General features: G+C 42.1%; 1 protein-coding gene across 3 annotated transcripts in view; it reads left to right on the top strand.

The window, feature by feature from the left end:
- Window positions 1–14192, top strand: part of TEX14 (testis expressed 14, intercellular bridge forming factor) — a 3435352-nt gene that overhangs the window by 1227371 nt on the left and 2193789 nt on the right. For all 3 annotated transcript variants that reach the window (XM_044054283.1, XM_044054282.1, XM_044054281.1), the window contains one exon: window positions 995–1146. In XM_044054283.1, coding sequence (XP_043910218.1) covers window positions 995–1146 — 152 coding nt within the window. The remainder of the gene's footprint in view (window positions 1–994; window positions 1147–14192) is intronic.

Consider the following 14192-nt stretch of genomic DNA (forward strand, 5'->3'; position numbering starts at 1 on the left):
CACGCAAACATGCAAACCCACAAACATATGCACACAGTGCAAACACACACACACACATATACACACACATATTTATATATATATATATATATATATATATATATATATATATGTAGACACACACACACACACACACACACACACACACACACACACACACACACACACACACACACACACACACACATTTCTGTGCCATCATAAGTATTGGAAACTGTTGGCTTGTGGGGAATTTGTATCCACTTGGGATGAGCCTGAAAATATCCTTATGTATCAGTGCCACACCCTGTTAACAGTCATATATAAGAATATGTGTTTTTATGTATGTAGACAGAGAGAATGTAGATTGTTAGATTTATGTAGCTGTATGTAGGTAGGTGTATGTATAATTGTAGCAGTATAAAACTAAATGTTTTTCTTTGATTTTCAGGAAATGTGTTCATTCAGTGGTTGTGGCTGATTGAGTGGGCTCAGTGACTAGACATGCTTTTGTAGAATGGTGTATGATGTTATAGTGTATGTCATCAGATGGTTTGTACATATCTGTGAATATGAGAACTTCACACAAAGCTAGTAGAACTTCATTGGAAGGAAGGAAGAATTATCTCAGTCATAGACCTACTTAGATACATCCCTTTGTACATCAACTTTTTTGATAATTTTTTTTTGGGGGGGGGGGGGGTAATTCCTTCCGACATTCTTTTCTGATATCATTTTGTTTGGTCAATATTTTATTCTTCTTCAACAGTCAGTCCTGTGTAGATCCTTCTTGATAACATGCTATGTCTGCATATGTCTTGCACCATATTTGGTGATGGTACTGTTTTAAGTTGCAAGTTTATTCCTGGTTTTGGAAGTACAGTGCTGTCCTTGCCTTGACAACTGTATTTGGAATGCTGGGCTATCCTTTCATCTACTCTTTGAGATTACTTCAGTGAATGTTACATCATACGAAAATGCAGTAAATATTCAAAATATTTTGTTCCTTCTGCAGCAAAGACGGTGGAGTCCATAGTGACCTTACAAGAATTCCTGTTCCAGTGCAGTTTTACAACTGGGTTTCACCTGAAGTAATTCGAGGAAAATCTGCTACTTTTAAGTCAGATGTTTACAGTTTTTGTACAGTTATTCAAGAAGTGTTCACAGGTATGCTTAAAGAATCTTATTGTTTTGTTTGTTTTAGAACTGTGTTTCAGAGTAATATAAACAATATATATATATATATATATATATATATATATATATATATGGAGTTAGTATACATAGTAAGGGGGGTGGGGGGCACAACCCCCCACCTTAGGGGGTGTGGGGGCATAGGCCCCCCCCACATAGTTTGGATATATATATTGTCTTCTGGAAAGAGTTATTAATTTGACTTGTAAGTATCCATGTCTATGGTTTACAACATTTAAAATAGGTGGGGAGGCTATGCCCTCCACAACCCAACTTACTATATATACTAACTGCAGGATCGCACTACAGTGGGGAGCAAGGCATATACCTTTCAGCAAAATGAGTTTCAGTCAAGTGAGTTTTCAGTGAAGTGAGCTTTCACTGAATTGTCCTCAGGCAGCTGAGGTTCAGTGAAATGAGTTTTAAGTGAAATGTGTTTTCAATGAAATTAATTAGACCCATATATATCTATATCTATCTACGTATGTATATCTACTGTATCTATGTCTATTATATATTTTTTTTCAGGTCTGTCTGCCTGTTCCGCAGCCCCAGTATTATTTCTGTTATAAGACTAAGGCCAGCATGGAAAATAATGGCACCCTGTGTAGAGCTGGCCGTTGACTCCTTCCACTTGGAAATGTTTAATTTATTACCTATCCCTTGAAGGTTACTCTCCTCTATGGACTGCGCTTCCCTATAGGTGAAGCCTAGAAAAAAAAACGACTCCTCCCTGGGAAGAGTTCACCCATTCCTGCCTACCAGCCCCTCAAACTCCAGAGCTGCTAATTGAACCTGGGTTGCCTAGGTCCTGATTAGGGTTATATCTCTCTATGCCACAGCATTGAAGAAAAAGAACAAATATTGAACTTCCTCTCTCATTTCAAAAGAGAATACTTTTTCTTCAGCATCGAGACAAGCAGGTAAAGCACTAGATGTGAGAGCAGTCACTGTTAAGGATAATGTCTTGGTAATTGGGAGGGTCAGCAGAAGCCTAAGATAAGTTGCTCTGCTGTCTCTCTTCAGGGAAGGGTCTTGAGATTAGGACATCAACTCCATTGCTTAACTAGGAAGGGGATGTTTCTGAAACTGGGGTCCGCTGAGCCCTGTGGGGGTCCATGAGCTCACCTAGATTTCGGGCATCGTCAGCGACCTTGTAAAAAAAAGTAAGTTGCTCCTCTCACAGTCAATTTATAATAAAGAAAAGAGGAAGAAAAAGAGGCTTCCCTGTGTGCTGCTTGCTCTTAGTGTTTAGAAACCGAAAGAAGGAAAAACTTCTGCATTTGCGGCTGATGCTGAGCAGCTGCTCACTTGCTCTTTGTTTTCTGCTGGGCAGTTAGAACTTTGAGGAAAATGTAAACAACTGTTGTGTTCTCTCCAAGTTAGGTCCAGGATTTGTTGGTCACTGCTGACAGAAATTACTGCAGAGTTGATCCGGCCATTCTTCTTGAAAAACCCTGGCCTGAAGTTTTTTTTTTTTTTTTTTTTTTTTTTTAGCAAAGCCTTAAAAATGAAGTGAACTGTAAAGATTTTTGCAGAGTGCCCAGATTTTTACCTTGTTTGGTTTGTTTCTCATAAAATGGTGTTTTCTGGCAAATCCCTGGTAAATCATTTTGGACCAAAGTCAGATAACAATGGCAGACGTTTGCGCTTTACAATTCATAAAACTCATAGTAATGCAAAACTTGTTCTGTCAACTTTCTAAGCTTGAAAGAGCAATATTTAAAATGTGTCCTTAATTTTAGCCCTCTGTCTCCCACCCCATTATGTGTAATAGGGAGAGAGACAGGTAGGTAGGTGTGTGTGTGTGTGTGTGTGTGTGTGTGTGTGTGTGTGTGTGTGTGTGTGTGTGTGTGTGTGTGTAACGAGGAAGGGAGACAGGTAGGTGTGTGTGTGTGTCTGTGTGTGTGTGGCACGCACGTGTGTGTGTGTGTGTGTGTGTGTGTGTGTGTGTGTGTGTGTGTGTTGGTATATTGAGAGAGAGGGAGGCAGGTAGGGGGGTGTGTAAGAGGTAAAGAGGTGTGTTTAACAGGTAGGTAGCATACTCTTCAGCTGTCCAGGTTTTTGCAGAATGCCCAGATTTTTGCCCCATATGTTTGTCTGTTTTGTGCAACTGTTTTATTTAGCTAGCTAAAAAACAATATCACTACTGTGGTATTGAATTTTAAAACAGTGTTAGTAGTACAACAGATAGCATGTTTGGTTCTTAATGCAGAAGGCTGTGGGATCTAGTCCTACAGCATACAGATAGATTCCTGATACTGTGCTGTATTTTCAAGGGATGGGGTGCTGAAATCATGAATATGCCTTCTGTTGGATGAGATGCCTAGTAAGTGTGAATCTGTTTTCAGTTAACCATTTTTTTTATGTAGCATAAGTAGGCAGTTTATTTTTCAAGGGCAGCAGGCACTGAATTGGTATGTGGATGAAACTCTGAAATATAAGCTGTTAGCAGCAACCTTTTCATTTGTTACAGATCTCTTTAAGGTGGAATTACATGACCTTTACTTCTGCAGAGATTGTGCATATTGACTGATACTGGTGGATTGTGATGACAGAGGTTTGAGTGGTCTTTTATGGTTGAAATGTTCTAAATTGGGCAGTTTTGTCATTATTGGTTCATGTGTTTTGTTTTACTGCTTACTGGAAAAATGTGCAAAACTATACATTTAAAACACGCTCTACCAAGTGATGCTGTATTATACAAGGGATATAATTTAATTATTGTATCTTAAAATTTAATTATACAATCAGGAAGGTGAATCAAATAACTTTTGCATGGTCTTAAAAATATTCGCTAGGGAGCTATGCTTTGAAAATAGCCCGAAGGTAAACTTAATCCTCCACTGGCCAGATGCATTTTCGTTGAATGTGGGTTTCAGTGTTGTTTCAGTGAATGTGAGTTTCAAAGGCAGAGAAGGTTTAATGCTATGTCTGTTTTGATTAGGAGACTGTATTGCTTTGTTTAGCTTTAGCAAATGTCTGTCAGTGTTTGTGCTATAAATTTTGAAATAAAAGTTTTAAATGAAATCCAAATATCTGTAATCACTATGGAAGTAAAGTAGAAAACAGTATACACACTGAGAATTTTGAACAGTGTTTATGGCAACTGGGGGGATAGCCAAGTAATGGGACACTGAAATAGTTGCATGGGAGGGTTGGGGGGGGGGGTGATCCAAATATAACATTTGTGTACTGCCACCTATAGGGGTCTGCCAAATCATTTCCTTGATAAAAGGGGTCCTCCCGCTTGCAAAGTTTCAGAACCACTGAGATAGGGTGATGCACATCCAGTACATTGAAAGTATTGGAAATATACACAATATAAGTTTAAACATCATTACACCATCTGGTTACACTGCTGGGAGGCATAGATATGTGGCTTTTAGCTGCTTCTGGCATTTGCTTTCTGTACCTTAGTACACATGGCCACAGAGGTTGGCTTCATGAGAATTTTGGAGCAGGGCAAAGAATGTTTGATTGAGTTCTTGTTTGTTTAGCTAGGAGATACTGAGGTGTTGCTTTTCTTGCACATCTGTAGGAGAAAGGCAAGAGGATAAAAACTTCATTGAACCATGTAGCCAGTGTGAACAAAACCTGCTTGCTTCTTTCCAAGCTTTGCTTGAGAGGTGTACATGAGGTAAATTGTCCATTACATTACCTTTCATTTGCTTAACAACAGAAAGAGACAATAAGGGTTCAGGCACCTAGGCTGTGAGACATTTCCCTGTGGTACATTTGGTTGGGGACACATGGCTGAAGTAACATTCATCTGCAGGCATATAAGGCTGCTGCGAATTCTGTGTGAGTAAAGAGAAGAATGCGGTGCCATGCCCACAACCTCAGTAGCCAAATTCACTGGGAGAAAAAATGTCATTGGCCCAAGACAGCATGAGACAGTGGGCAGAATGGCAGGCATCAGTAACAGGCTGGTGGACAGTGGGCATGTCAGTGGCAGTGTCCGTTCATTGCATGATGGGTAGTGCCTTTACAGTTGTTTTTGTGGACCACTACCTCCTTCACAGTGTCTAGGGACATTACCTAAAATGCATACTATAACATAAATGTGACTACAGCTGCATGCAGGATTTCATCCATGCTGTAGCACACTTCTTTTTTTTTTCAAAAATCATTATTGAGTTTGATAATTAAAACAAGTATAACAACAATAAAGACATATGTCAACAATAGCATGGTAGTAATAATCAGCAGACCTTAGTACATATCAATAGAAAAAACACAATTAATAAACTATGTACACAGTTGCTATTTACCTCTTACATAAACTAAATGTTTGATCAAACGTATTGATTATTCAAAATGTATTTATAAAGCTAGAGGCCCTTACAAATAAAAAATGAGAGATGAGTAAATAAGCAGTAATATAATTAAAGGAAAAACTAAACCCCAACATTCAGAGATATAAGGTAAATGTTATCTTTGGTGTGATAGGTGATCGAATAATAAATTCCAATAATTTAGAAAGTGTGGATGTAAATTTTGACTGTACGCTATGTATTTATGGGCTGCTATGCACTTGATTGCCAATTGCTCGAATCCCCTCCAGGAGAGATGAGATGTATCCTTCCAGTTCAACGTAATATAAAATTTAATTAAGGTAAAAAGAGTAACAATTATATGTATTTGTAACTTCGTCAAACCCGGAGGAGAAATGTGCAGCATAGCAAATCTCCAGGAAAGGGTGTTTTCTTCATAGCCCATTTTTTGTAATTTGATTTTTAGTCAGCACCATAGTTTAAAGGAGCATTTGCGGCTCCAAAACATATGCAAAAGATCCGCCTTTTGAAAATCACAGTATTGAGAAAATGGGGAGGTTTCGGGGTCATGCTTACTGAGTTCAGTTGGAGTAAGATAAGAGTTAATCTGATGTTGTTAATCTTCTTTCCATTCATCACTGATGGGTTCAGTCCCAAGCCCTCGGAACCGAGTCAGCCTATTACCAATCTCATGCCAGCCAAAAACTATCGAGCTAAGCTTCTACCCACATTGCCCTTCTCCATGTTACCTCAGATCTTGTTTGCCGAGTAGCCGTAAAGCTGTGTTTCAGCCGAGCTGTCAGCTAAGTGGAAAATTATTTGATATTTGTGTTTAAATTAGCTTGTTTCTAAAAATGTGTGTGAGCTTTAGGTTTTTCCTGTCGAGTTACAGTAGTGTTAGATATTTTTCTCTCTATTTCTACCTGTTGGTAACCCTTTTCAGTACCATTGCTGGTACAGCCCTTTTCTCTCTACCCTTGTGGTATTCATTGAATACCATAGTGGGTATGTGGGTATTCCCTCTCTGTTCTTTCTACTGGTGTGTTTTGGATATTGGATTTGTTTATTTTTTTTTCTGCATGTGTTTAAATCTTTCCTTCTTTAGTAATTTAGACTTTCTTGCTTCTGAAGTTTGAATTGTTGTGAAGTTTGAATTGTTGTGATTATTTCTCAAGATGTTGGATAAGAAGAATACATCTGATTTCAAACACTGTACCTCATTTAATGGTAAACTACCTAATAGCGATGTTCATGATGATTGGTGTTTATTATTTGGGGGCGCCCCACCTTTCGGTACAGCCTCCCTGTGGAATTTGCCAGAGTTTCAGCCAACGCACTCTAAACGAGCGCAAGAATAAATTAATCTTGGAGGGACTAATAAAATCTCCCTTTTCAGAGGCCCTTTCTGTGATGGAGGTCTCAACCCCTCCTATGTAAATTAAGAAAAGGTCCCATTCGGTTCCCTCTTCAACCTCGGGTGACCAGGGTAAGTCTGTGAAACCAAAAATTCAGAAGTTATCCTCGGCGCATAAGCCTGCCTCCTCGGCACGGTCCTCGTCTGCACCAAGCACTTTTGACTATTGCTACATCAGTGCCGACTTCTTCACCGGCTCTGCTGCTTCCTCCGGCACCGCGTATAGACCTCACCATGCCTGCTATAACTTCGGCACTTGTGGCCATTTTGGCACAATGCACACCTTCGATGCCAATCTCTGCAGTGATGATTGAACCTCCCGTTTCATCTCGGAGTGTCCCATCGGCACCAAGGTCTATTACAGCAACGTCGGACTTGACCCCACTTCTTCCTGTCTCTAAATGCGAGACATCGGTGCTGGCAGATCACGCACCATGGACCCGATACTCCCCATCCATAGACCTGTTCTTAGGCCAACTGTATAGCCCATTCTTAGATCGATCTGACTCCCCGTCCGGAGTATCCACTAGATCCACCAGGAGCCTTTCTGAACTTGATGTGGTGCGTCTTTTGGATCAGCTGTTGGCAGCCAGGGGGATACCCATGCCTTCCAAGACCCATCTTCTGGCAAGACTTGGGTTGACCTCTCAACGGACTCCATCCTGTTCTCCTCCTTTGGCCATCCCAGTTCCGAAGCCTTTTGCTCCAATGTCCTTCTCGAACCCCCGCCCCATCTCAGCACCTGTAGTGGACCTCACTGAGGGTACGGGTCTGTCCCTTTGGTCCTTGGTTCCTGCCGAACCGGTCCTTTCTGAATCTTGGGATTGGCCGACGGGTCCTCGGTTCGGGGCACTGTTCCGTGTAGTCCTTCATTTCCGTCCTCTGTGCCAGTAGCCTCATCTGCTCCGATCCAGCTTGAGGCTCCATCCTTGGGAGCGGGTTCAGTGGAGTGGGGAGTGATCCCGGTTCCAAGGTTGTCCGTCTCTGTTCCGAGCTTCCATCCCTGTTCAGGCGGACCTGCTTTCCATGTGATGAAGAGGGCTCTCGCTTCCGGAAGCATTCCGCCTACATCAGAACCCCAGTTTTCTCCACCTGAGCTTCAGCTGCCACAGACCACCTCCTCGGGACACCAGGCAGGGAAGCCACAGGAAACCTCATTCCAGGGTACCCACTCTTCCGAGTCCTCCTCGGATGCCCCCAGTGAGGAGCCCCCACGGAAGAGATCGTTCAAGAGGAACAACGTTGACTCACCTGAGGAGTCTTTAACAGAAGACGCGGATTACGATGATGGTGAAGGGTCCCCACAGTCACCCCCTGATGATGTCTCCTTCAGAGACATCCTTGAAATGTTAAAGCAGAGGGGTGACTGGAACCCCTCCAACACTTCCTCTGAGGAGTCCATGGTCCTGTATGCTTTTCGTGCCTGGCCATCTACCTCGTAGGTGACCCCACCTACTGAGGAGCTAGCCCAGCTCGTTGTGCAACACGCATGGAAGGACCCTGACTCTATTGAGTCGATCCCTCGGAGACCTGACAAAATTCTTTCCTCTCCCGAGGAGAACCCACACTGGCCCAGAGGGTTACCAGTTGACTCTATGGTATTGGCTTGCGGCCATGAAAAAGGATCTAGCTGAAGAGGGTCCTGCTGTCTATCCGCCCAACAGGGAGTCCTGGGCTGTGGACAGATTGGGGAAGTGAGTATTTGCATCAGCGACCTTTGCCATTCGGTCCCTGAAGTATTTGGCACATTTTACGAGGCTTCAAAGTGACTTGATCTCAGAACACTCTGGAACACTCACAGGACAGGTGTCTGACGAGGTACAGGGCAATGTTGCCTCACAGCATGCTACCCTGGAATCGATCTGCAACTCGTTCATGAGGTTGCCCCTCACATGCAACCGAAGGGGCGGCTAGAGCTGTGGGTTCAGGCATTGTTATGAGGCGTCATGCCTGGATTTGCATTTGTGACCTCACGGATCCCTTCAAGTCTTCCTTTCTGAATGCTCCCATAGAAGCATCTTCCCTTTTTGGTTCCAAAGTGAAGGACACGCTAGCCAGGTGCGAGCAGGACGGTAAGACCCTTTCTGCTCTAGGCCTTCATTTTTCCCATCCTCAACCTTTTTTTTCCAGGAACCAGAGCAGTGGTAAGATGTGGCAAAAAAAATCTCAGGGTCCTTTCCATGCCCCACGTGGTGAGGATACCCCAGAAGCAGAGGGGGTAACAACTCCAGAAGACATCCCTATAGAGGCAGAGGGGGTTCAACATAACCAGGGCTTCAGAGACTCTTTCTCTGGACTGTCTTATCAGTGCTTCTGAAGAGCTGCCCGATTGCTTGCCTCTGGAAGCAGTCAGGGGTCGTTTCTCTCTCCACCAAGCTGCCTGGCACCCTATTACCACCGATCGTTGGGTGCAGAGTATAATTACCAGAGGTTACACCATTCCCCTTTGTTCTTATCTGAAACTTCCAACAAAACTTCCCGACGTTCCACCCAGTCAGAGGGAAGAGGCAGCTTTAGAAATTGAAAAGTTATGCCAAAAAAGAGTCGTCCAACCAGTCTCACCAGACCAATGCAGATCTGGATTTTACTCAAGATTCTTTTTGGTGCCAAAAAAGACAGGGGACTGGAAACCCATTCTGCATCTCAGCAACTTGAACAAGTCCATCGCCCAAACCAAATTCCGGATGGTCACGGTTCAGTCCATCCTCCCTTTTCTGAGGGAGGGCGATTGGATGTGCTCGATAGATCTCCGGGATGCATATTACCATATCAAAATGGACAAGCACTCTAGGAGTCTGTTTCACTTCCAGCTAGGAGCCAGTCATTCCCAGTTTTGTGCCCTGCTGTTTGGTCTCTCTACAGCCCCCAGAGTGTTCACAAAGTGCATGGCAGTGGTCATAGCTCATTTGAAACTACAAGGATTCGGGGTGTTTCCATATTTGGACAATTGGCTCCTCACCTCCCCCACCAAGCGTCTTCTGGTAACAGCCCTGCAATACACACTTCCTCTGGCGGAGATTTTGGGGATAACTGTGCACTGGAAGAAGTCAAGTCTGGTCCCTACCTAGCAGATAGAATTTATTGGAGCAGTCTTCAACACCCAATCCTGTCTGGTTTCGCTCCCGGCTCACAGGCTCCAGAGATTGAGGCTTCAACTCCAGGTGATACACTGTCAGAACAAAGTCTCTGTGAGAGAAGTTCTTCAGGCACTAGGATCCATGGAGCTTTATTCCCGATAGTGCCTCTTGCCAAGCTGCACATGCGATTTCTCCAATGGCTTCTTCTTTCTCAGTGGTTCCTGAATTGCCATCCTGTACATTTCCAAATCCAGATAACCAACTCCTGCAAACAGGATCTTCTTTGGTGGATGAGGCCAGACACAGAACTTTGGAGTCACCCTTTCCAGTCCCCTCAGCCCAAGGACATTGTGATCATGGATGCTTTCCTGATCAGTTGGGGGGGGGGGGCATTTTCAGGGAAAGACAGTCCAAGGCACATGGTCCACTTTGGAGGCCAATCTGCATATCAACATTCTGAAACTGAGAGCGGTGCTGTTAGCGTTACAGGCATTTCATCTTGTTCTTCCTTCTGGGACAATTGCAATTCAGTCAGACAACATGTCAGCAGTTTGGTATATCAACAAACAAGGAGGAACCAAGTCCTACCCCTTGTGTCGAGAGGCCATGAGAATATGGCAGTGGGCAATAGCTTCCAACCGCTTTCTGATAGCCATGCACATCCTGGGGAGTTCAAACGTGATTGGGGACAAGTTGAGCAGATGTATTCTCCTGCCCCATGAGTGGTCCCTCAATCCCGATGTGACGGCAGAAATTCTCAGCCACTAGGGCCAGCCATACTCCGACCTTTTCACCTCCCCATCAGACAACAAGTGCAGCAGCTATTTTGCCCTTTTCCCCCCTCTCCGAGGGACGCTCTTATGCTTATCCCCCTTTCCTCTGATTCCACAGTTCGTAAAGAAAGCTCATCAGTTGAAATGCAAAGTGATCCTCACAGGTCATTTTTTACCTCGACAAGTTTGGTTCCCCTTCCTTCGGCCTCATCTGGTATACCTACCGTGGGTTCTTGACCCTCTTCCAGATCTGATTGCTCACCCCCAAGGGTTGAGCCTCCCGAATCTGTCCAGTTTCAAGCCGACAGCTTGGTTTCTCCACTTCTGTTAATTGCCAGGAAGGCTTATCTCACCTCACCTGTTCGGGATATTATCCTGGCCTCTCATAAACCATCCATCAGACGACTGTATCAAGACAAATGGAGAAGGTTCTCTCTCTAGTCAAAGGATAAAATGCTAAATCCATATTCAGCTCCGGTCACAGCAGTTTTGCAATACTTGTCTAAGTTTTTTGAGGAGGGTGCCACAGCCTCTACCATATGAGTACATCTGGCTGCAATTTTGAATTACCATAATGGGCTCTTATCTCACTTTGTTTATGTAAAACCTTTCTCAAAGGAGTCTCACGCATTAGACCCCTTGTCAGACAGCCTATAGAGCCTTTGAACCTCACGTTAGTTCTACAGTGTTTGACTCCCCCCCCCCCCTTTGAACCTGCAGCGAAATGTGACCTGAAATTCTTGTCTTGGAAATCCTTGTTTTTGGTAGGCATTACGTCAGCCAGGCGGGTTTCGGAGCTACAGGCACTGTGCATCAAAAGACCCTATTTGGTCTTTCACAAGGACAGTGCATCACTCCAGACGAATCTATCTTTCCTCCCCAAGATTGTTTCTGACTTCTCCATCAATCAGTTCATTGACTTACCAGTGTTCTTTCCAAAATTTTCTAATAAAGGAGAGTACTGCCTACATTCCTTGGATATGCACAGACAACTGAGATTTTATTTAGACAGAACCAAAATTATGCGCAAGTCTGATCAGCTTTTTATTTCCTTTTCTGGACCTAGAATGGGAAATTCTGTATCCAATGTTACTTTATCGAAAATGGTAAGGGACTGCATACGCTTCTCTTATTCTTCCACAAAAGAACCTATGCCACTGGTTAAAGACCATTCCACTAGATCTATTGCAGCATCGGTAGCTTTACACTCCAGAGTTTCTATGGATGACATTTGCGCAGCAGCCACTTGGGCTAAACCCCATACTTTCATCAATCATTACAAATTGGATGTGGTCTCCAGAGAGAGAGAGCTGCCTTCGGCTCAGTGGTGCTCAGGAGTGTTCTTCCATAAGGGACGCCCATGTGTCTCAAGGTAGCTTGGGATTCTGTCCCATCAGTGCTGAATGGAAAGAAGATTAACAACATCAGATAAAAAAGTTATGTCATGCCATAACTTTCCATCTGTGTTATTCATCTTCTTTCATTCATCACTTCCCACCCTTCTTCCCCTCCAAAGGCTCCTGGCGGATACTTTGGGTCCAGGTGGTGTCCTAGGGCATTTGCATAGAAGGGGCCTCTGCTTTCCTGGTCTATCATGGGCAAACTCGCTCTGAGGTAACAGGGAGAAGGGCATTGTGGGTAGAAGCTTAGCTCGAGAGTTTTTGGCTGGCGTGAGCTTGGTAATAGGTCGACTCTGTTCTGAGGGCTCGGAACTGAACCCATCAGTGATGAATGAAAGAAGATGAACAACACAGATGGAACATTATGGTAAGACATAACTTATTTTTTAGGATCATTAATTGTGTATAACTGAGTTTTCTAAAGGGGATTGATTTGTAGTTATCTGAATGGATCAAATTTTTTTAGTTAAGTATGATCTCTGGATCTAGTTCGGTCCAGTATTTGGATGCAAGAACTTTAGTTTATTATCTAATTGACACCGTAAGTTTATACATATTTGAAATCAATTTCTTCTTTATTGAGAAGAAGTAAGGGTAAAGATCTAACAGACATTTCTGTTTTACTAAAGGGAAGTTGTTAAGGTTAAGCAATTTATTATTGAGCTTGAGGTTTGGGTTAAGGTGCAAAGGTTGCACAATGCTGAATGCATCAGATAGATTTAGGGTACCAATAATTTTTTTGGAGAAGTGTGATTTTATTCTTTAAGGATATATGTAATTTCATGATTTTTTATGTTATCCTTGTTATGGAAAGGAAGAGCTTTAGGACTGAAGCTAAGACTTTTAATATAATTATAATAAAGTTCTATCCAGCCTGGTCTCCAAGTCGTCATACTTGGGTTATAATCTGAAATAGCTATAAGTTTACTAGAAATAATAATGTCATAATATCATTTGAAGTCTGGAAGATTCAGCCCTCCTTGGTTCTTACAATATACCAGTTTTTTTATAGGCAATTATGACTGATGTGGGATACCATAACAATTTGGGCAGAAAAGAATGACGTATCCCGAAAAATGTATTGTGCATTATTATGTTTGAGGCATTGAATACATATAAAAGTATTGGCAGTATGTTCATGTTAACAATAACCACTTTTGAAAGAAATGAAAGTTGAGTTTTATTCCATCTAAGGAGGTCCTGTTGCATTGCTTGTCAAAGTTTAGTAATATTGCTTTGGTAAGATAGTTTTGGATCTTGTTGAAAAGATATTCCTAAATATTTCAAAGAATAATTTAATTTCCATTTTAAGGGAATATCTAGAAAGTTGATAGGATGAATTAACTGGGAAGATTAAGGATTTCTCTGGGTTTAGTTTATAATTACAGTATTTAATAAAAATATCTATGGAGTTCAAAATTTTCCTTAAGTCAGAATTAGTAAGCATAAAATATAGATTTAAGTCATCGGCAAATGCCGAAAATGCTATCTTAGTATTATATAGAACTGGAATGTGGTGAAAAGTATTTTGCGTAATAAATAGGAACAAAGGTTCGACATATAGATTGAATAAGTAAGGAAATAGTGGACAACATTGTCTTGTTCCATTCTTAATCAGGAACTGGGGAGAGGTAGTATTATTGATATATAATGATGTAAAAACATGAGAATACAACGTATTAATAAATTGGATAAATGTAGGAAGTATACTAAAATGAGGTAAAACCAAAAAAAGAATTTGTAAGTTTAGTCTATCAAAAGCCTTGGAAGTGTACATACATATATGCATACAAATTTTTCAAGCACTGGCATTAATACCCTTCTAGCTTGTCAAGATAGCAAAACACTTGTCCCCATAATGTGTCCAGGCTGTTCTTTAAAATATCTAAACGAGTACTTGCTTTAATGTAATTTGGTAATCTGCTCCATGTATCAGCTACTCTGTCAGAGAACCAATTAGTGCACTTCTCATTCCTATAGAATCTTCTATATAGGTTGTCTGATGATTCTCTAGTACTTTTCGATAACCCCAAACAGCAAGCACAAGGGCAAATAATGATGTTTGTCTATGGTTAGAA

This window comes from Protopterus annectens, chromosome 13.part0, assembly GCF_019279795.1.
Source record: "Protopterus annectens isolate FY-2018-M chromosome 13.part0, PAN1.0, whole genome shotgun sequence".
Lineage (NCBI taxonomy): Eukaryota > Metazoa > Chordata > Ceratodontiformes > Protopteridae > Protopterus > Protopterus annectens.